Below are 22,760 nucleotides of genomic sequence, written 5' to 3'. Positions count from 1 at the left end.
CATCCACTTCCCCACCCAAGGAGGACCTGACAACCACACTGGCCCCTGCTCCCCAGGAGTCCCAGTCCCGTAAACGCCATCTCATAGTCAGGGTGTTACGAGCTATCTCCAGAGCCGTCTCCAAACCATTCAGAGAAGCTTTTGGGAAGAAGAATTAGCCAAATGCCAGATTTTATTACTATTTTATTCAGAGCCTTTATTTAATAAAACATTACTGCATTGATTTCTGTCTATAGTCGTCTTACTGTTTGTGCAAGATAATGGTAAAGTACTTCAAACCACATCGTCAAACATATTTATAGTGAAGTACTGTTTATGATTATTGATTGTGGAAATGACATTTTGATACAGAAAAGATGTTGTCACATAAAGACAGACATATAGGAGAAAACTCTGTCGACTATTCACATGATCAAGACACAACTAAAGCCATGAATGGATCATATTATTATACCTTTATTTCAACAAGGAACACAGACTGAGACCAAGGTTTCTTTTACAGCTGGGCCCTGCGTAGACATGTTACACATTCAGTTTAGCTACAATGATTAAGAAACTACACAAGACAAACAAGACCATCACAGATAACACAAAAATACAGCAGCAGATTATTTCATTTGCACACAGGTTATTCCCCTAACAGCACAATAACTTGCATTACCCGAAAGTTACAAGCAATACAAAAATAAAAATCCTCCAATAAATATTTAAAATGGGCAACAGGGAGACAAGAGTCTCAAATGTAAGTTTAGTCTGCAGGCTTTTCCATTGGCGTAACAGCGTAACAGGAAAAGGCAGCCATACCCAACTCTGGAGATCACATGGGCCTCAAGTGTAATCCATGTTTCAGACCTGGTTTTAGGAATTCTAATTCTAATATTGATGAGTGATGATAAATAAGATGGTAGTTTATTCAGAAGTGCTTCATAAACAAACACGAGAACATATTCTCGTCTCATGGACAGCGAAGTCCAACCCACATTTTGATACAAAACACAGTGGTGAGTTCTGTAGCTAGCGCCCGTAATAAAGTACTCAATGATAAATAGCATCCATCGATTTAAGTGTTGATGCCGTTGCATGCATGTAGATAATATCCCCATAATCTATAACAGACATAAAAGTAGCTTGCACAATTTGTCTTCTATTTGTACAGGACAAACATGTCCTGTCTCTATAGAGGAAGCCTAGCTTGAATTTTAGCAGTTTATAAAGTTGGTCAATATGCATTTTAAAAGACAGTTCATCATCCAACCATATCCCTAAGTATTTATATGCAGAGACCTGATTCATTCGAGAACCATGTAAACTCGTGTAAGTGCAAGTGTATTTTCAACCAACTTTTTGAACCTATTAAAAATCATAAAATGTGTTTTCTTTGTTTCTTGTTTTAAATGTACATTTTATTTTAACAATTTTAAAACAAGATGAACAGAGAACAGTTGTTACACTTTCTATGAAGCCCATATCTATAATGCATACACTCAAGTCATACACTCATAATTACTTAATTTAGTTAAGTATAAGTGCAGTTATAAACACATAATGAGATGTGTATTTCTTGCAATAAAAAAAGAAAAAGGCTACTAGGTCATACATATTCATAACTACTATCGTACGGCTCATGTGATTGGCCCTGAACCCGGAAGTCGTATAAACGGGTCATGCTTTGGGCAGCAGTGCCAGAATTCGTCCAGTCACTCAAATTTGCACTCTGTGGAGTAAGTGGCTATCGAAATATCTATCGATTGTCGCTACTCATATAATAATGCATTTTGTAATGCGGACAAAAAACAATAATTTGCAAGAGATCTAAAAACGACATATAAGCTATTGAGTGAGATCTAAAAACGACATATAAGCTATTGAGTGAGATCTAAAAACGACATATAAGCTATTGAGTATCACTAACAGATTTCTGAACAGTAATAATGGAAGATGTGACAGGCGCTCAGCTCATTGCGGAGGCACTAAAAGCTCAGGTGAGATATGTGCAATTTATATAAAAGAGTATTACACTGTATAACGTTATTGCTACGGTTTGGTAAATAATATATTCGTCGCTGATCATGTCCTTGGCAGTGACAATGTACCACTAGGAGTTGTGAAAGTGTGTCAAAGGTCATTGCACTGGTATAGCGAACTATTAATATTTGTGTAGCAAAACATTTAGATGGTTATGTGGATGTTTGTTAAAATATGGAATAGCATGTTGATGTATGCCAAAGTGTGTGTCAATGCAAAGAACATCTAAACTACACTGTAACAATTCATACTGTATCCACATGTATCTCTCTGCAGAATGTAGAATATATGTTTGGAATAGTTGGTGTTCCAGTCATTGAAGTGGCTATGGCAGCTCAAGCCTCAGGGATCAAGTATGTGGGAATGCGCAATGAACAAGCTGTAAGCCACCTTTTCTTTGTAGGAATCTTCCCATCACATGTTTTCTGTGAATTGGTTGTGGGCACACCAGTAATACTGATGTGGTGTGTGTCATCCAACAGGCTTGCTATGCTGCGTCTGCTGTTGGTTACCTCACTGGACGGTAGGAGGATTGTCATTATAAGAGAGCTCTAGAGATACTATCTCTCCTCTCTGAAATCCCTGACCTATCTCCATACATTGTTAATGTGGGAAGCAACCCATCTGCCTAGAGAGACTACTCTCTCCATACAATACTAAACCATGGGATATTAACTAGCCAGACTTGTGTGTGAGGGTCAGTTTCATAGCTGTTTTACATTGCTAATTCTATCTGTCTCTGTTTGTTTTCCTGTCTTACTGCCTGTTCCTCTCTGTCTGCTTATCTTCCTGTTTGTCTGCCTGTCTGCCTGTTCCCTCTCTGTCTGCTTATCTTCCTGTTTGTCTGCCTGTTCCTCTCTGTCTGCTTATCTTCCTGTTTGTCTGCCTGTTCCTCTCTGTCTGCTTATCTTCCTGTTTGTCTGCCTGTTTGTCTGCCTGTCTGCCTGTTCCTCTCTGTCTGCTTATCTTCCTGTTTGTCTGCCTGTTCCTCTCTGTCTGCTTATCTTCCTGTTTGTCTGCCTGTTCCTCTCTGTCTGCTTATCTTCCTGTTTGTCTGCCTGTTCCTCTCTGTCTGCTTATCTTCCTGTTTGTCTGCCTGTTCCTCTCTGTCTGCTTTTCTTCCTGTTTGTCTGCCTGTCTGCCTGTTCCTCTCTGTCTGCTTATCTTCCTGTTTGTCTGCCTGTTCCTCTCTGTCTGCTTATCTTCCTGTTTGTCTGCCTGTCTGCCTGTTCCTCTCTGTCTGCTTATCTTCCTGTTTGTCTGCCTGTTCCTCTCTGTCTGCTTATCTTCCTGTTTGTCTGCCTGTTCCTCTCTGTCTGCTTATCTTCCTGTTTGTCTGCCTGTGTCTGTTCCCCTCTGTCTGCTTATCTTCCTGTTTGTCTGCCTGTTCCTCTCTGTCTGCTTATCTTCCTGTTTGTCTGCCTGTCTGCCTGTTCCTTGTTCCTGTTTGTCTGCCTTCCTGTTTGTCTGCCTGTTCCTCTTCCTCTGTCTGCTTCTGTTTGTCTGCCTGTCTTCCTGTTTGTCTGCCTGTCTGTCCTGTTCCTCTCTGTCTTCTTATCTTCCTGTTTGTCTGCCTGTCTGTCTGTTCCTCTCTGTCTGCTTATCTTCCTGTTTGTCTGCCTGTTCTGTCTGCTTATCTTCCTGTTTGTCTGTCTGCTTATCTTCCTGTTTGTCTGCCTGTCTGCCTGTTCCTCTCTGTCTGCTTACCTTCCTGTTTGTCTGTCTGTTCCTCTCTGTCTGCTTATCTTCCTGTTTGTCTGCATGTCTGTCTGTTCCTCTCTGTCTGCTTATCTTCCTGTTTGTCTGCCTGTTCCTGCTCTGTCTGCTTATCTTCCTGTTTGTCTGCCTGTCTGCCTGTTCCTCTCTGTCTGCTTATCTTCCTGTTTGTCTGCCTGTCTGCCTGTTCCTCTCTGTCTGCTTATCTTCCTGTTTGTCTGCCTGTCTGTCTGTTCCTCTCTGTCTGCTTATCTTCCTGTTTGTCTGCCTGTTCCTCTCTGTCTGCTTATCTTCCTGTTTGTCTGCCTGTCTGCCTGTTCCTCTCTGTCTGCTTATCTTCCTGTTGGTCTGCCTGTTCCTCTCTGTCTGCTTATCTTCCTGTTTGTCTGCCTGTTTGCCTGTTCCTCTCTGTCTTCTTATCTTCCTGTTTGTCTGCCTGTCTGCCTGTTCCTCTCTGTCTGCTTATCTTCCTGTTTGTCTGCCTGTCTGCCTGTTCCTCTCTGTCTGCTTATCTTCCTGTTTGTCTGCCTGTCTGTCTGTTCCTCTCTGTCTGCCTGTCTGCCTGTTCCTCTCTGTCTGCTTATCTTCATGTTTGTCTGCCTGTCTGCCTGTTCCTCTCTGTCTGCTTATCTTCCTGTTTCTGCCTGTTCTGTTCTTATCTTCCTGTTTGTCTGCCTGTTCCTGTTCTCTGTCTGCTTATCTTCCTGTTTGTCTGCCTGTCTGCCTGTTCCTGTTCTCTCTGTCTGCTTATCTTCCTGTTTGTCTGCCTGTTCCCTCTCTGTCTGCTTATCTTCCTGTTTGTCTGCCTGTTCCTCTCTGTCTGCTTATCTTCCTGTTTGTCTGCCTGTTCCTCTCTGTCTGCTTATCTTCCTGTTTGTCTGCCTGTTGTTCCTCTCTGTCTGCTCTGTTTGTCTGTCTGCTTATCTTCCTGTTTGTCTGCCTGTTCCTCTGTCTGCTGCTTATCTTCCTGTTTGTCTGCCTGTTGCTGTTCCTCTCTGTCTGCTTATCTTCCTGTTTGTCTGCCTGTCTGCCTTCCTGTTTGTCTGCCTGTTCCTCTCTGTCTGCTTATCTTCCTGTTTGTCTGCCTGTTCCTCTCTGTCTGCTTATCTTCCTGTTTGTCTGCCTGTTCCTCTCTGTCCTGTTTGTCTGCCTGTCTGTTCTCTGTCTGCTTATCTTCCTGTTTGTCTGCCTGTTCCTCTCTGTCTGCTTATCTTCCTGTTTGTCTGCCTGTCTGCCTGTTCCCCTCTGTCTGCTTATCTTCCTGTTTGTCTGCCTGTTCCTCTCTGTCTGCTTATCTTCCTGTTTGTCTGCCTGTTCCCCTCTGTCTGCTTATCTTCCTGTTTGTCTGCCTGTTCCTCTCTGTCTGCTTATCTTCCTGTTTGTCTGCCTGTCTGTCTGTTCCTCTCCAGTCCAGGGGCGTGTCTGGTTGTGTCTGGACCGGGACTCATTCATGCTCTTGGTGGAATGGCCAATGCTAACATGAACTGCTGGTATGTTAGAACTCTACAAACAGAAGGCCCTTCTACTCATGTTCAGTGGTCCTTCCTTTCAAAAGAAGGGATGCTATCCTTACACTGCAAAAACTGATTGTCAGTTGATGTCATTGTGTGATACTACTCTCTCTGTAGGCCTGTGGTTGTTATTGGAGGCTCCTCCGATCAAAACCAGGAGACCACTGGGGCGTTTCAAGAGTTTCCACAGGTACTAATTCAACCATGAGGTTTCTGACTATTGAACATTAGGGGGTGGTTTCCCGGACACAGATTAAGCTTAGTCATGGCCTAAAAAGCAAACTCAATAGAGAATCTCTGTCCAGGAAACTGGTCCTAGCAGTTTAATTGGTGAAAGAAGACATCATTTGTTATTTGTGGTCCTCTTTGTCCGTCAGGTGGAGGCGTGCCGACTGTACAGTAAGTTCTCAGCTCGGCCCAGCAGTCTGGATATGATCTCCTCAGTGGTAGAGAAGGTATACAGTCTCCTCTGACTCCCTTTAGTCCTCTTCATATCATTTGGTATCACATGCAATTGTTTTCTGAACTCTAATTTTCCAGCTTAGCAAGGTAACTTAAGTGCTTCAGAAGAACACAGCCTTAATTGATTCTGAATGGAAGGGTATTTGGTCTGTCTTAGGCAGTACGCACTAGCATGTATGGACGTCCCGGGGCTGTATACGTAGACATATCTGGGGACATGGTCAATGCTAAAGTGGACAGGAGCAGAGTCAGGTTGGTGGCTATCACTGTCTTTCATCCATTTAAAATGTATACTAATGTGTTACTGTTGAATATGTATACCTCTGACTTCACATCACCATAGTCATTTTGATTTGATTTTGTTCTACCTTTTAACGTCTGAAGTGAACAAGAAATGACCAGATTTTGTTAAATTAGTTAGAAAATATAGCACTATATCAAAGTATTCTCATCAGAGAATAGCAATAAGCCTAGATAGACCTTCATGATTTATTTACCTATGCAATGAAGTTGATAGGTAACATGTTTAATATTTGACCAATTCTTTCCTATTTCCTTTGTCAGAGAGGTGCCCTGTTGTCCACCTCCTCCAGTGAGTATGGCTGACCATATGGCGATCACAGAAGCACTGGCTGTTCTAAAAGGAGCCAAACGGCCTTTACTTATCATTGGGAAAGGTAGGCCTTTACTCATCATTGGGAAAGGTAGGCCTTTACTCATCATTGGGAAAGGTAGGCCTTTACTCATCATTGGGAAAGGTAGGCCTTTACTCATCATTGGGAAAGGTAGGCCTTTACTCATCATTGGGAAAGGTAGGCCTTTACTCATCATTGGGAAAGGTAGGCCTTTACTCATCATTGGGAAAGGTAGGCCTTTACTCATCATTGGGAAAGGTAGGCCTTTACTCATCATTGGGAAAGGTAGGCCTTTACTCATCATTGGGAAAGGTAGGCCTTTACTCATCATTGGGAAAGGTAGGCCTTTACTCATCATTGGGAAAGGTAGGCCTTTACTCATCATTGGGAAAGGTAGGCCTTTACTCATCATTGGGAAAGGTAGGCCTTTACTCATCATTGGGAAAGGTAGGCCAAACAGCCTTTACTCATCATTGGGAAAGGTAGGCAATGCTTTTTAATAGCCAAACCCAGAACTGACATCTTGTGGAATTGCGTCAGGTACTTGTCGTGGAAATTTCCTCTATTTACCTAATCATGGGAGCAAACCACACACACACACACACGTCAGAGTTAGTTATAAAAGTTAATCTTTAATTATATGAGCTCTTATCACAATCCTGTGACTCTCAGATAATTCAGTGTCTCCCAGTGAATCCTCTGAGAGTCCCCTTACAATGCAACTGAGTTCCTTTAATAGCAAAGACACACATAGTCAGACAGCATAGACATAACTCATCGTTCAGCTTTGTCTCCTTTCCCAAACCCGTGAAACCATAAACCAAATCCTCCATATCAACAGGCATATATCAAATTGTCATTTAGATAAAACCACTCTAAATACAAACTCCTGGACAAACTCACGGATAGGAGGTTGAGGCTATAGGTTAAGATAGAGACAACAATAAGAGGGAGCATAGAATGATTCCAGACACTGCAACCCCTCCTTTCCCCACTGGGAAAGGTAGGGAGTAAAAGATATGTTTACACATGATGACACTTTGACCTCTCCCCTCTCATCGGCCCAGGCAACTTAGTTTTGACATAGAACAGATAACTGCAACCTCACCACATAATTACACAAAAATACCATTCTGATGAGAAGTAACTTACACACATTTGATGAATATTAAACATCTTACAAATGTTACCAACAAATTCTGATAATCCCACGACATACTTGATTCAGTTCTGTGGGGAGATATTAAGAGAAAGATACAAAGATACAAACGTGACTCTTCACCCCCCCTAAACAGAAACTCTCTGCAAGTTTCAGGCAAGTTTATGGGCCTAATGTCCCCATCCCCTTCTGACATTGAAAAGATGCGAGCACCTGTGAAATCGTGATTTGTCCAAATGATCAGTAATGAAAAATCAGCGTACCAGAACAGAGTTCCTCGTTAGTGGCAGGTAGCCTAGTGGTTAGAGCGTTGGACTACTAACCGAAAGGTTGCTGGATCGAATCTCCCGAGCTGACAAGATAAAAATCTGTTGTTCTGTCCCTGAGCAAGGCACTGTTCCCCGGGTGTCGAAGACGTGGATTAAGGCAGCCCCCGCACCTTTCTGATTCAGAGGGTTACATACGGAAGACACATTTCAGTTGAAGGCATTAAGTTGTACAACTGACTAGGTATCCCCTTTCCCCAGTCTGTTGACAGACGCTACTACCAGTTATGTTACTGTCTGTCCAGGAGGGATCAATAGCCAGCTGAAATGCCCTGTAACACCTATAGCATTGTACCAGGGTTCCGCTGAAAACAGGACCACGTTCAGTAGACAAAAGTTGTGGACATGATTACTCATTCTACCTGTCAGAGAGGCATGTTTGTTCTACATGCTATATTTTTATCTGAACATTACACAACGTTGTGTTCAGCTGAATGCATCCCAGCTGGGAAGGTCAGTCTGTTGATATCAGTGTGGCGGTGCCCTCTGTCTGTTTCCCTCTGCAGGTGCAGCCCATGGAAGAGCAGAGGGGGCTCTGAGGGAGCTGGTGGAGGGGTGTGGCCTGCCCTTCCTGCCCACCCCCATGGGTAAAGGGGTGCTGCCTGACGACCACCCCAACTGTGTTGCTGCTGCCCGCTCCAGGTCAGCCACTCCTTCTCTCAGCTGGCATCATATTCATGTACAGACCTTTGCCTGTATAAGTAGGACCAGGATGAACAGACCAGGAGAACTCTGGGCCTTCCTGAAATTCCCATCTATAACTAGTCTCTTTTCATCACATTTGGTTTAATCTGATTGTGTTCTTTTCCCTGCTCTCTTCCTCTCTTCCTAACCCTCTTCATCCTCTCTTTCTATCCTCCTCCTCTTTTCCTAACCCTCCTCCTTCTCTCTTTCTATCCACCTCTCTTCCTATCCTCTTCCACCTCTCTTCCTATCCTCCTCCTCCTCTCTTCCTATCCTCCTCCTCTCTTCCTAACCCTCCTCCTCCTATACTCCTCCTCTCTTCCTATCCTCCTGGTTCTATGGTCTTGGTGTGGACTGCAGAGCTCTGCTCCAGTCTGATGTTGTGGTCCTACTTGGTGCCAGGCTCAACTGGATCCTGCACTTTGGCCTTCCCCCCAGGTTTGACCCCCATGTAAAGGTCATCCAGGTAGGTCAAAGTTCACCAGTAGGGTTGCTTTTTAAATGTTATTTTCAGGATTCCAGATTTTCTGCTTATTACGTCAGATTTTCTGATTTCTGGAATCTTCCAACAGGGATTTCTGGGAATTTTGGGAAAGTTGCCATAATTTTGCAACCCTAGTCACAGGTCATGTCGTAGTGTACTGCAGTTCATTGTAACCAGGTATAAATGTCTTTGAGTTAGTCTATTGGATTTAGTCTATTACCTAAATAGCTTCTCTATAAGTCTCTTGTGGTCTGTCTAAATAATGTCATGGCTGTCATAGTGCTGTACAGTACATCTGTAAGGTGGTGTGGTAAATGGCCAATATACCACGGCTAAGGGCTGTTCTTATGTACGATGCAACGCAGAGTGCCTGGATACAGGCCTTATCCCGTGATATATTGGCTATATACCTTAAACCCCAGAGGTCCCTTATTGCTATTATAAATTGGTTACCACCACATTCGAACAGTGAAAATATTTTTGGGGTCATACCCATGTTAAACGGTCTTTTATAAGCCGGGTGGTTTGAGCCCTGAATGCTGATTGGCTAACAGCCGTGGTTTATCAGACTGTTAACCACGGGTATGACAAAACATGTATTTTTACTACTCTAATTACGCTGGCAACCAGTTTATAATAGCAATAATGCACCTCAGGGGTTTGTGGTTATGGCCAATTTACCATGGCTAAGGCCTGTATGGTATATTGGCCATATACCACACCCCCTTGGGCCATATTGCTTAAATATACAGTACCTCGGCTTTAACAGCATTCAGTGCTCAAATCACTCGGTTTATAAAAGGGACCGCTATACACACACACACACACACACACACACACACACACACATACATACAGTGGCAAGAAAAAGTATGTGAACCCTTTGGAAATACCTGGGTCTCTGCATAAATTGGTCAAACTTTGATCTGATCTTCATCTAGGTCACAACAACAGACAAACACAGTCTGCTTAAACTAATAACAGACAAACAATTATATGTTTTCATGTCTTTATTGAACACACTGTCAGTTAAAGCTTGGTCGCACATGGGTCTTCCAAATGGACAATGACCCCAAGTATACTTCCAAAGTTGAGGCAAAATGGCTTAAGGACGACAAAGTCAAGGTATTGAAGTGGCCATCACAAAGCCCTGACCTCAATCATATAGAACATTTGTGGGCAGAACTAAAAAAGTGTGTGCGGGCAAGGAGGCCTAAAAACCTGACTCAGTTACACCAGCTCTGTCAGGAGGCCTACAAACCTGACTCAGTTACACCAGCTCTGTCAGGAGGCCTAAAAACCTGACTCAGTTACACCAGCTCTGTCAGGAGGCCTACAAACCTGACTCAGTTACACCAGCTCTGTCAGGAGGCCTACAAACCTGACTCAGTTACACCAGCTCTGTCAGGAGGCCTAAAAACCTGACTCAGTTACACCAGCTCTGTCAGGAGGCCTACAAACCTGACTCAGTTACACCAGCTCTGTCAGGAGGCCTACAAACCTGACTCAGTTACACCAGCTCTGTCAGGAGGCCTACAAACCTGACTCAGTTACACCAGCTCTGTCAGGAGGCCTACAAACCTGACTCAGTTACACCAGCTCTGTCAGGAGGCCTACAAACCTGACTCAGTTACACCAGCTCTGTCAGGAGGCCTACAAACCTGACTCAGTTACACCAGCTCTGTCAGGAGGCCTACAAACCTGACTCAGTTACACCAGCTCTGTCAGGAGGCCTACAAACCTGACTCAGTTACACCAGCTCTGTCAGGAGGCCTACAAACCTGACTCAGTTACACCAGCTCTGTCAGGAGGCCTACAAACCTGACTCAGTTACACCAGCTCTGTCAGGAGGCCTACAAACCTGACTCAGTTACCCAGCTGACTCAGTTACACCAGCTCTGTCAGGAGGCCTACAAACCTGACTCAGTTACACCAGCTCTGTCAGGAGGCCTACAAACCTGACTCAGTTACACCAGCTCTGTCAGGAGGCCTACAAACCTGACTCAGTTACACCAGCTCTGTCAGGAGGCCTACAAACCTGACTCAGTTACACCAGCTCTGTCAGGAGGCCTACAAACCTGACTCAGTTACACCAGCTCTGTCAGGAGGCCTACAAACCTGACTCAGTTACACCAGCTCTGTCAGGAGGCCTACAAACCTGACTCGGTTACACCAGCTCTGTCAGGAGGCCTACAAACCTGACTCGGTTACACCAGCTCTGTCAGGAGGCCTACAAACCTGACTCGGTTACACCAGCTCTGTCAGGAGGCCTACAAACCTGACTCGGTTACACCAGCTCTGTCAGGAGGCCTACAAACCTGACTCGGTTACACCAGCTCTGTCAGGAGGCCTACAAACCTGACTCGGTTACACCAGCTCTGTCAGGAGGCCTACAAACCTGACTCTGTTACACCAGCTCTGTCGGGAGGTCTACAAACCTGACTCGGTTACACCAGCTCTGTCAGGAGGAATGGGCCAAAATTCACCCAACTTATTGTGGGAAGGTTGTGGAAGGCTACCCAAAACATTTGACCCAAGTTAAACAATTTAAAGGCAATGCTACCAAATACTAATTAAGTGTATGTAAACTTCTGACCCACTGGGAATGTGATAAAGAAATAAAAGCTTAAATAAATCACTCTCTCTACTATTATTATTATTACTACTAGAACCCTGTCTTTAAAAGATCATTCTTAAATATCCAAATAACTTCATAGATCTTCATTGTAAAGGGTTTTAACACTGTTTCCCATGCTTGTTTAATGAACAATAAACAATTAATGAACATGCACCTGTGGAACGGTCGTTAAGACACTAACAGCTTACAGACAGTAGGCAATTAAGGTCACAGTTATGAAAACTTGGGACACTAAAGAGGCCTTTCTACTAACTGAAAAACACCAAGAGAAAGATGCCCAGGGTCCCTGCTCATCTGCGTGAACGTGCCTTAGGCATGCTGCAAGGAGGCATGAGGACTGCAGATGTGGCCAGGGCAATAAATTGCAATGTCAGTACTGTGAAGACACCTAAGACAACGCTACAGGGAGACAGGATGGACAGCTGATCGTCCTCGCAGTGGCAGACCACGTGTAACAACACCTGCACAGGATCGGTACATCCAAACATCACACCTGCGGGACAGGTACAGGATGGCAACAACAACTGCCCGAGTTACACCAGGAACTCACAATCCCTCCATCAATGCTCAAATTGTACGCAATAGGCTGAGAGAGGCTGGACTAAGGGCTTGTAGGCCTGTTATAAGGCAGGTCCTCACCAGACATCACCGGCAACAACGTTGCCTATGGGCACAAACCCACGGTGCTCCTCGTGTCATGTGTCGCGCAGGGTGCTCTTCCTGTCATGTGTCGCGCACGGTGCTCTTCCTGTCATGTGTTGCGCACGGTGCTCTTCCTGTCATGTGTCGCGCACGGTGCTCTTCCTGCCATGTGTTGCGCACGGTGCTCCTCGTGTCATGTGTCGCGCACGGTGCTCTTCCTGTCATGTGTCGCGCACGGTGCTCTTCCTGTCATGTGTCGCGCACGGTGCTCTTCCTGTCATGTGTCGCGCACGGTGCTCTTCCTGTCATGTGTCGCGCACGGTGCTCTTTGCTGGTATGTTGTAGTAACGTTCCACATACTTTATTTATGTCAAGGTTGATCTATGTGCAGAGGAGATGGGGAACAACATGCAACCTGCTGCGGCTCTCCTAGGGGACGTCAATGCTATTGTCAAGCAGGTAACACAACTCAGTCCTAGGGGACGTCAATGCTATTGTCAAGCAGGTAACACAACTCAGTCCTGGGGGATGTCAATGCTATTGTCAAGCAGGTAACACAACTCAGTCCTGGGGGACGTCAATGCTATTGTCAAGCAGGTAACACAACTCAGTCCTGGGGGACGTCAATGCTATTGTCAAGCAGGTAACACAACTCAGTCAATGCTATTGTCAAGCAGGTAACACAACTCAGTCCTGGGGGACGTCAATGCTATTGTCAAGCAGGTAACACAACTCAGTCCTAGGGGACGTCAATGCTATTGTCAAGCAGGTAACACAACTCAGTCCTAGGGGACGTCAATGCTATTGTCAAGCAGGTAACACAACTCAGTCCTGGGGGACGTCAATGCTATTGTCAAGCAGGTAACACAACTCAGTCCTAGGGGACGTCAATGCTAAAGTGGTAACACATCTCAGTCCTGGGGGACGTCAATGCTATTGTCAAGCAGGTAACACAACTCAGTCCTAGGGGACGTCAATGCTATTGTCAAGCAGGTAACACAACTCAGTCCTGGGGGACGTCAATGCTATTGTCAAGCAGGTAACACAACTCAGTCCTGGGGGACGTCAATGCTATTGTCAAGCAGGTAACACATCACAGGCATCTAATATGTGCCCCATATCTGTATGTTACTGTATTGCTGGGTGCTGGTGGTCTGTACAGTGGTCTGTATTTACAGTGCATTTAACAAGTCTCAATACACTTTACAATAAAAAAAAAAATGTTTAAAACAAATGTATTTTTTTAAAGAAACAAGCATTGATTATCCTGTCTGTAACAACTATTTGATTTTCAGCAAAGTATAAATGGAATTGAATTAGTACAGATGTAGGATCTTATTTGAACCAGTTTGCTACAGCAGGAAAATAATCCTGCAGCAACAGGAATGTGAATTATTATGTGGATTATAATCATTTTACATTTTCTGTAGGGGTTGATACATTTCTCATAGGGGAAAATCAAGTCTGAAATGTATAAGAGTAAACACTTCAGAAGCCTTTTTAAACCTCAAATATACAACACATTTGACATGTCCTGCTACAGGAAAGTTCTCCTGCTACAGGAAAGTGCTACAGGAAAGTTCTCCTGCTACAGGAAAGTTCTCCTGCTACAGGAAAGTTCTCCTGCTACAGGAAAGTTCTCCTGCTACAGGAAAGTTCTCCTGCTACAGGAAAGTTCTCCTGCTACAGGAAAGTTCTCCTGCTACAGGAAAGTTCTCCTGCTACAGGGTGCTCAAATTAAGATCGTACAGCTGTACTTGATTCAGTTTGCTTAGTTTCTACTCCTCATCTTAACTTTCAGCTCCTAGAGTATGTTCATAAAGATGGATGGAAGTATCCAGCTGATACAGAATGGTGGACCACATTGAAAGAGAAGATGGCTGCTAACGCAACAATGACAAAGGTGTGTTGGTGTGTGCGTCCATGACCTGTGACCTAAGCAAGCTAGCCTATCTACCACCCCTGATTTGATTGTGTTTCTCTCTCCAGGCATTAGCTCTTCAGTCAACAACACCCATGAACTACTACCAAGTGTTCCACCACATCTCCCAGCTGCTGCCCCACGACTGTGTCATCGTGAGTGAGGGGGCCAACACCATGGACATTGGGCGTACCATGTTGAACAACTACCTTCCTCGACACAGGCAAGGCATGCCTCCTCACACAAGTCTTTTCCCTGTAGGCAAGTAGGAATTACTTGTTGTTGTCCAGGAACCTGACAGGTTGACTGGATGACTTCTCAATGTAGTGCTGCCTGGCAGGTTGACTGGATGACTTCTCAATGTAGTGCTGCCTGACAGGTTGACTGGATGACTTCTCAATGTAGTGCTGCCTGACAGGTTGACTGGATGACTTCTCAATGTAGTGCTGCCTGACAGGTTGACTGGATGACTTCTCAATGTAGTGCTGCCTGACAGGTTGACTGGATAACTTCTCAATGTAGTGCTGCCTGGCAGGCTGACTGGATGACTTCTCAATGTAGTGCTGCCTGGCAGGCTGACTAGATGACTTCTCAATGTAGTGCTGCCTGACAGGTTAACTTCCCAATGTAGTGCTGCCTGACAGGTTGACTGGATGACTTCTCAATGTAGTGCTGCCTGACAGGTTGACTGGATGACTTCTCAATGTAGTGCTGCCTGACAGGTTAACTGGATGACTTCTCAATGTAGTGCTGCCTGGCAGGTTGACTGGATGACTTCTCAATGTAGTGCTGCCTGACAGGTTGACTGGATGACTTCTCAATGTAGTGCTGCCTGACAGGTTAACTTCCCAATGTAGTGCTGCCTGACAGGTTGACTGGATGACTTCTCAATGTAGTGCTGCCTGGCAGGTTGACTGGATGACTTCTCAATGTAGTGCTGCCTGACAGGTTGACTGGATGACTTCTCAATGTAGTGCTGCCTGACAGGTTGACTGGATGACTTCTCAATGTAGTGCTGCCTGACAGGTTGACTGGATGACTTCTCAATGTAGTGCTGCCTGACAGGTTGACTGGATAACTTCTCAATGTAGTGCTGCCTGGCAGGCTGACTGGATGACTTCTCAATGTAGTGCTGCCTGGCAGGCTGACTAGATGACTTCTCAATGTAGTGCTGCCTGACAGGTTAACTTCCCAATGTAGTGCTGCCTGACAGGTTGACTGGATGACTTCTCAATGTAGTGCTGCCTGACAGGTTGACTGGATGACTTCTCAATGTAGTGCTGCCTGGCAGGTTGACTGGATGACTTCTCAATGTAGTGCTGCCTGGCAGGTTGACTGGATGACTTCTCAATGTAGTGCTGCCTGACAGGTTGACTGGATGACTTCTCAATGTAGTGCTGCCTGACAGGTTAACTTCCCAATGTAGTGCTGCCTGACAGGTTGACTGGATGACTTCTCAATGTAGTGCTGCCTGGCAGGTTGACTGGATGACTTCTCAATGTAGTGCTGCCTGACAGGTTGACTGGATGACTTCTCAATGTAGTGCTGCCTGGCAGGTTGACTGGATGACTTCTCAATGTGGTGCTGCCTGACAGGTTGACTGGATGACTTCTCAATGTAGTGCTGCCTGGCAGGCTGACTAGATGACTCCTCAATATAGTGCTGCCTGACAGGTTGACTGGATGACTTCTCAATGTAGTGCTGCCTGGCAGGTTGACTAGATGACTCCTCAATATAGTGCTGCCTGACAGGTTGACTGGATGACTTCTCAATGTAGTGCTGCCTGGCAGGCTGACTAGATGACTCCTCAATATAGTGCTGCCTGACAGGTTGACCTCTCAATGTAGTGCTGCCTGGCAGGCTGACTAGATGACTTCTCAATGTAGTGCTGCCTGACAGGTTGACTGGATGATTATTCAATGTAGTGCTGCCTGACAGGTTGACTGGATGACTTCTCAATATAGTGCTGCCTGACAGGTTGACTTCCCAATGTAGTGCTGGCTGACAGGTTAACTTCCCAATGTAGTGCTGCCTGACAGGCTGACTAGATGGACTCTCTTAGTATCTTACCCCCCCAGATATTGTTCCTTGCTTCCTACTTAACACACAGACACACACACAAACAAAGATACCTTTTTTTACACACTCTGAGCTCACACAGCCGTGTGTGTGTGTGTGTGCGTGTGTGTGTGTGCGTGCGTGTGTGTGTGTGTGTGCGTGTGTGTGTGTGTGTGTGTGTGTGTGTGTGTGCAGGTTGGATGCTGGCACCTTTGGGACGATGGGGGTGGGTCTGGGCTTTGCCATCGCGGCTGCAACAGTGCAGAGGAACCAGAACACAGGCCAGAGGGTGGTGTGTGTGGAGGGGGACAGTGCCTTTGGATTCTCTGGAATGGAGGTGGAGACCATGTGCAGGTTGGTACAGTCAAGGTCTCTCTCACATAGCAAAATGTGGTTGTAGTAATCACTGGTCAGGTGCATAGGAGAATTAAAGTGTCAACCCCCTAACCTAGTCATTGATGCTTTCCCTCGTCGTTGATGCTTTCCCCTCTGACCAGGTATAAACTCCCGGTGGTCATCATCGTGGTCAACAACAACGGGATCTACAGCGGCGTGGATGCAGAGACGTGGGAAATGATGGGGAAGATGGGAGATCTCACCACTGTGTGAGTACAGAGGGGTTTGGGTTTAAAGGTCAATTTGGGACTGGGTCTACTCTGACTGGTTATGTCAAGGTCAGGATTACCTCTAGTGATGGTATGTTGGTCATCTTGTCCTCGGTTCTCTCCCCTCCACTCTCCCCTCTCCAGAGCCCCCCCTGTGACCCTGCTGCCTGAAGCCCGCTATGATGAGGTCATGAACGCCTTCGGAGGACGAGGGTTCCTGGTGCGGACAGAGGAGGAGCTGCGTAGTGCCTTACAGCTCAGCCTCAGTGACTGGGAGAGACCTAGTCTCCTCAACGTCCTCATAGACCCCTCCTCAGACAGGAAGCAACAGGTAACTACAGGACAAATCTGACATGACACCCCGTTCCCTGGTCTATACCAGGCAAATTCAAATCTGGACGTCAAGCCAGTTCGACTGACTGTCCATGGTCTGTCTCTGTCTCTTAGGAGTTTCCATGGCTAACTCGTTCCAACCTGTAGGCCAGTGAGGAAGACCTGCTTCCTTCTGCCACCTGATGGACAAATTGGGTACATCCCAAATGGCAACCTCTTCTCTATAAGTTTCATTCTCTATGGGCCCTGGTTAAAAGTAGTGCACTAAATAGGGAATATGGTGCCATTTGGTATGCAGCCCTTGTCAGTGAAGTTTCTCTCTATAACGTGGTGTTTGGAGACAATGACAGCTCCTCTCTCGACCATGAGAAGGCTGCATGTGTTTTTGTATCTAAAAAATAATCATGTTTCTATGAAATGTTTTAATCAAGTCACATTTACTACACGGTAGTATTACATTTTCGATTTTGGAAATTTATACCATGATTAAGATGTAGATTTGTGAGAAAATGTCAGGTATAATATTTGTCTTTGGCTTGTTTACAATATTTGTACAAGTGTCCTTGATAATAAACTTAGTTGCAGACAAACTGAAAGATATTAGTAGTTATTTTAGAAAATTATAAGTGAATTCAATGTCTTTCAGAGCAGTAGACTAGAGGACTCTTTGCCACTAAAAATGAAGCGAGAGAGAGCTAGCTATATATTTTTTTCCACTTTCACTTACTTCGCTAGCTAGTTTAGCCTACTCAAACACCTGGCTCAAACAGAGAGGGATGCTATGTTACCTAGCTAGCTGGCTAAGGCTATCCAACACTGGAACTCTTCCAAGTCACGGTAAGCTTTTGGTTTTATGAATTTATTGCCACTGGGGCCGCCAGTGTAACTGCTTGCTGACTATACACTAGTGCATTATTGTAGTGGGTTTACTAACGTGTTAGTTCTAGTAGCCATGTTGACTTGACGTGAGCTAATATGGTGACAACGATGTAGGCTGTGTGTAGCGGTTATGATATGAAGATTTGGCTTGGAATGTTGTTTTTTTCGCCTGACAGCTGATGTGTTGTGCACTGAAGTCCACAAGTGAAGGGAAAAGTGAGAGGAGGAGAGCGCGTAGATGCAAGAAGGAATTAGCCAATGATCAAAGTCACACTGTGTGTGTGGCTGCTATGGAAGTGAACTGTGTTTGTGTGAGTGGGTGTATTCATTCCACCTACTCTGTTAAAAAACATTTCTTAAACAGAAGCAAACAGAACAAAAAGGGGATAAACATACCTGAATTTCTCCAATAGAAACTCTTGTTTACAACTGTTGGGCTAATGATTACACCCTAGATCAGCTCGATGCAGGCAAGAGTGTGCAAGGCGTTATTGAATGTGTCACTGTCTGTCACATTGATTACTGAAATTTCTCTCGACCTGTGCACCTACATTGTAAACTTTCACTCATAGGCTAGGTTGTAGCATCCTCATGATGGCTATAGGGTAAATGTGAGTATCCTAAACCTATCAATGTTACATTGAGATAGGTGAACGGAATATGAATGACAGTCATCCAATATGCTGTAATATAAAAAAAATCATCCCTCATCTTAAACAGTACCGACCGCCACTGGTTGGAATAAGGCCCGTGTGCGCGTGCGTGCATGCATGCATTTTCAATGTGTGGCTGTGTCCCTGCCTGGCCAGCAGCACCCTGCATGCCTGTCATTCCTCTCTATAGGTCAGGGATTTCCACTGGGACTGGGAGGACAGCTGGGTCCCTGCCTGCTTCCTGCCCTGAGGCCTCCCCAGCCCAGCGTCACCCCCCACGCCCTCCTCCCCTTACAACCGTAGCTTAACTCCACCACAACCTGCACTCAAATAACACATTTTCTCTTTTGTGAGGGAAACATGATGTATTCACCTTATTTGTTGGATATGTAACAATTATTTACTTAACAAACAGTAAGATATTTCTGTCCTGCTAATGCTGTGTTTTATGGTCTCCACTCTAGCACCCTGCAGCTAGTCTGGGTGTTGAGGACATGGGTTCTACGAGAGATAGCTTGAAGCTGACAAAAAAATATGTATATATATATTTTTTTTTAAACCTTTTATTTAACTAGGCAAGTCAGTTAAGAACAAATTCTTATTTTCAATGATGGCCTAGGAACAGTGGGTTTAACTGCCTGTTCAGGGGCAGAACGACAGATTTGTACCTTGTCAGCTCGGGGATTTGAACTTGCTACCTTCCGGACTTGTGTTGGTGGTGATAACCTAAAAGCTAGCATTCTATAGACAAGATGTGGTCTGTGACTCGAGATAGAGAGAGCCTGGAAGAATTAAGAATAATGTCTCATCTTCCTGGCATCTGGGAAACTATGTAAAAGACCATCCTGTGTAGATAACCAAGGTGGCTTATGGGAAGGTTAGAAGTGACTAAGCAACCTTGGTATCAGCCATATAAAAACTGTGCGTTGTCTGTAAAGGCTAGACTCTCAGCCTAACGGTCTCATTATTGCAATGATTAATTGATGTTAAATAAAGATGCTTGTTTGAAGAAATGACTAAGACCAAGTCTCTCTCAGTACTGAATTTCCACAACACTTTTCTGTGGGAACGAAAAGCCAGTGACTGTGTTCATTATTTCATGACCCGCCACCTCTCCTGTCTCACTCAGGCATCCTGATGGGTCAGAGGTCAAAGCCCCCCCCACCCAGGATAAACTGATGAAGGTCACCCAGACCGTCCGTCTCAAATTATATTTTAGGGTCACACAGAGCACAAAATGGCTTTAGGGAAAATTGTCTCTGTATTCTTTTATCAACTTTATTAAGATAATAGAATGGGCTTCATTTCTAAAGGCATCTACAGAGAGACATCTGTACTCTGCCCACACATCACATTGGTCTGGTTAGGGAACCCAGAGTGGTAGGACAAAGAAAAGCAGAAGTAAGCTTTTACTTGGGCATCTCTGCAGGCAAATGAACCTTAATGAAATCATGGAGTGAAATATGACATGGTAATTGAGTTACGGAGAGGGATGGGCAGAACGGCAGCCAACTCCTACCTACTCCTGTCCTGTACCCATGGCTCCCTGCCACAACCTGAGCCCTCAATCTTCTGCCTTAGGCAGACACACACACACACACACACACACACACACACACACACACACACACACACACACAGAGAGCTCATTCTGAGAGATCATACAATTCCTTAGTTTGCTTTTCAGTTGATTAGGGCATTTACAAAATAGTCCCAGAATAATGTTACTGCTCGTGAGGTAGACCATCAAGCTGACTATAGAACACTAGGCCAAATCCGGGAGAGTTGATGACAATTCTAGCTGTGGTGTGTTCAGTTCAAGACTCTGTCTCTCTGAGGATATTTATGCCCTGCCAATACATGAAATAGTACAGACAGACACAGCACTTTGTCAGCAGCTGCCTGCTGACAGAGTCTTTTCTCTGCTTGATGCAGGTCCACTGCTGTGCAATGTGTTCTCTTCCTTCCTGAGAGAACGTCAACAGAATTTCCGTAACTGTCAGTCTGCTCCCCACCACACTCCAACCATCCAATCACTGTCAACGACAGAGGAGACTCCTCTACTCGGGGATGCTGATAAACCCCTGACTCCCAGCCCCATGTCCGACCAACCAGATGCCCTGACACTAACTAGAGAGTATTGACTCTGGTCAAAAATGTGTATGCAACCATTTGATGTGAGTTCCTTGGCTGAGTAAATAGCTTGTAGCAGTCAACAGCTTCCATTTTCTCATCTTTATTTTGTTCTCAATAATGCATGTCTGTGTCAAACGTGTTAATTATGAACTCAGAGGAGTTTTGAAATCCTGATATGCGAGCGCATTCACCACCACCAAGCATTGTGTAATGTTACCACATGCTACCAGTGTACCTACAGCATACAGTACACTCATATTAGCCAAACAAATGGATATTTCATGTGTTTATACACGGTGCAATGGATAATACATTTATACCTGTCATATAAAAGTTGACGTAATATTCAGTCCTTACAGTTGTACAGTTACATTTACAAGAACCATCAATATTTCTTTAAAAGCATATACCTTGTCGAGAGTTGACTAATATTTACTTACAGCATGTAGGCTTCATTCACAGCCTCCTTTGGCAAATCGGTTGCATTTTAACTTGTAAATTACAGTACCACTAACATGCAGATGTAACATTTAGAACAGTCTTGAAATTACATATTTTCATACATCCACTTTTACGTGAGCAACAATATTTTCCTAAGTGTGGGTGAGGTTAAAGGTCGGCCTCCGTTGGCACGGAGGTAAAGAACAGCTTATCCTGAAACGTTCTCTTAAACTACTGAGGGAATACAGGAAGAAATGCAGACTACAACTATAGTGTTCAGTTCTCCACTGAGTGGTGCAGTAGTTCTGCTCCAGTTATTTAAGCAGGCAGGCTGGAGGTATCAAGAGGAGTACTGCTATAAATACGAGACAGGAAGATGTCCAGAGCTTTCTAACTGATGCACCGTAGACTGTCATAAGGTTTCCCACCCTAACTATCGGAATTCACTTCCTACCAATCAGCAGCTAAAAAAGCTTCCTGTTCTGCAATGAGGAAATGATTTAAGAACATATAGCAGTAATAATAACAGCTTGCCTGCCTTCACATGTCATATCTCCCTGCAGACAGTAGTTCACTGAGGTCCTCCTCTTTACCTGGAGGACTGATGGCACGAGTCATCAACATGTACAGTAAGCACATCTGAGTGAGGAGGGGGACAGTGTAACAGTCAGTGTGCAGCATAGACTCATTGGTCTCATCTGTGTTCTACAGTGGATATGAGGGAGGATTTCTCTGAAAACATTATGTTAGAGGTTCCTGAGTTAAACCGTGGAAATGTCAATCTAAACTAAAGCAAAGCTGACCTTGCCCACAATGTCCAGATTCTGAATGGCCCTGGCTGTCCAAATGGCACACTATCCCCTATATAGTGCACTACTTTTAACCAGGGCCCATAGGACTCTTGTCACAAGTAGTGCACTACATGGGGAATAGGGTGTCATTTGGGACAACAGCTGTTCAGTTCTACCAGAAGGTGAGGGTTCCCGGTCTATCAGCTTGGCTGCTATTTCCACAGGCAGCCATCTTGGCTTAATGCTACTACTGTACAGTACATAGCTTTACTGTTCTTCTGAAGAGGATCTGACCAAGGCTTACGATCTGCCTCTTCAGTACAGACTGACCAAGGCTTAAGATCTGCCTCTACAGTACAGACTGACCAAGGCTTAAGATCTGCCTCTTCAGTACAGACTGACCAAGGCTTAAGATCTGCCTCTACAGTACAGACTGACCAAGGCTTAAGATCTGCCTCTTCAGTACAGACTGACCAGGGCTTAACATCTGCCTCTTCAGTACAGACTGACCAGGGCTTAAGATCTGCCTCTTCAGTACAGACTGACCAAGGCTTCAGTACAGACTGACCAAGGCTCTCATAATCCTCCTGAATACTGTATCATTATAACATGCCCCTGCTGTCCTGATTAGTACAATTATAACATACAATATACTCCCTAC

General features: G+C 44.8%; 1 protein-coding gene across 3 annotated transcripts; it reads left to right on the top strand.

Annotated features, from left to right (window-relative positions):
* Nucleotides 1-1,678: 1,678 nt before the first annotated feature.
* Nucleotides 1,679-17,795, top strand: hacl1 (2-hydroxyacyl-CoA lyase 1). 3 transcript variants are annotated; one of them, XM_065027477.1, is made up of 17 exons: nucleotides 1,682-1,982; nucleotides 2,302-2,406; nucleotides 2,508-2,548; nucleotides 5,151-5,231; nucleotides 5,370-5,442; nucleotides 5,630-5,707; nucleotides 5,872-5,966; nucleotides 6,279-6,391; nucleotides 8,341-8,476; nucleotides 8,879-8,984; nucleotides 12,658-12,741; nucleotides 14,084-14,185; nucleotides 14,272-14,426; nucleotides 16,457-16,615; nucleotides 16,759-16,866; nucleotides 17,011-17,197; nucleotides 17,314-17,795. In XM_065027477.1, the coding sequence occupies exons 1-17, from the start codon at nucleotides 1,932-1,934 to the stop codon at nucleotides 17,344-17,346; spliced, it is 1,707 nt and encodes a 568-aa protein (XP_064883549.1). In that variant the 5' UTR covers nucleotides 1,682-1,931; the 3' UTR covers nucleotides 17,347-17,795. The 3 variants fall into 3 exon arrangements, with proteins under 3 accessions (XP_064883551.1, XP_064883550.1, XP_064883549.1); XM_065027479.1 differs by lacking the exon at nucleotides 17,314-17,795 and having other exon boundaries at nucleotides 1,679-1,982; nucleotides 14,272-14,464; nucleotides 17,011-17,099; XM_065027478.1 differs by lacking the exon at nucleotides 12,658-12,741 and having other exon boundaries at nucleotides 1,681-1,982.
* The last annotated feature ends 4,965 nt before the right edge of the window (nucleotides 17,796-22,760 follow it).

This window comes from Oncorhynchus nerka, linkage group LG14, assembly GCF_034236695.1.
Source record: "Oncorhynchus nerka isolate Pitt River linkage group LG14, Oner_Uvic_2.0, whole genome shotgun sequence".
NCBI classification, from domain to species: Eukaryota; Metazoa; Chordata; class Actinopteri; order Salmoniformes; family Salmonidae; genus Oncorhynchus; species Oncorhynchus nerka.
Note: the sequence above shows the minus strand (reverse complement) of the source record. Positions and strands in the feature narration are given on the sequence as shown.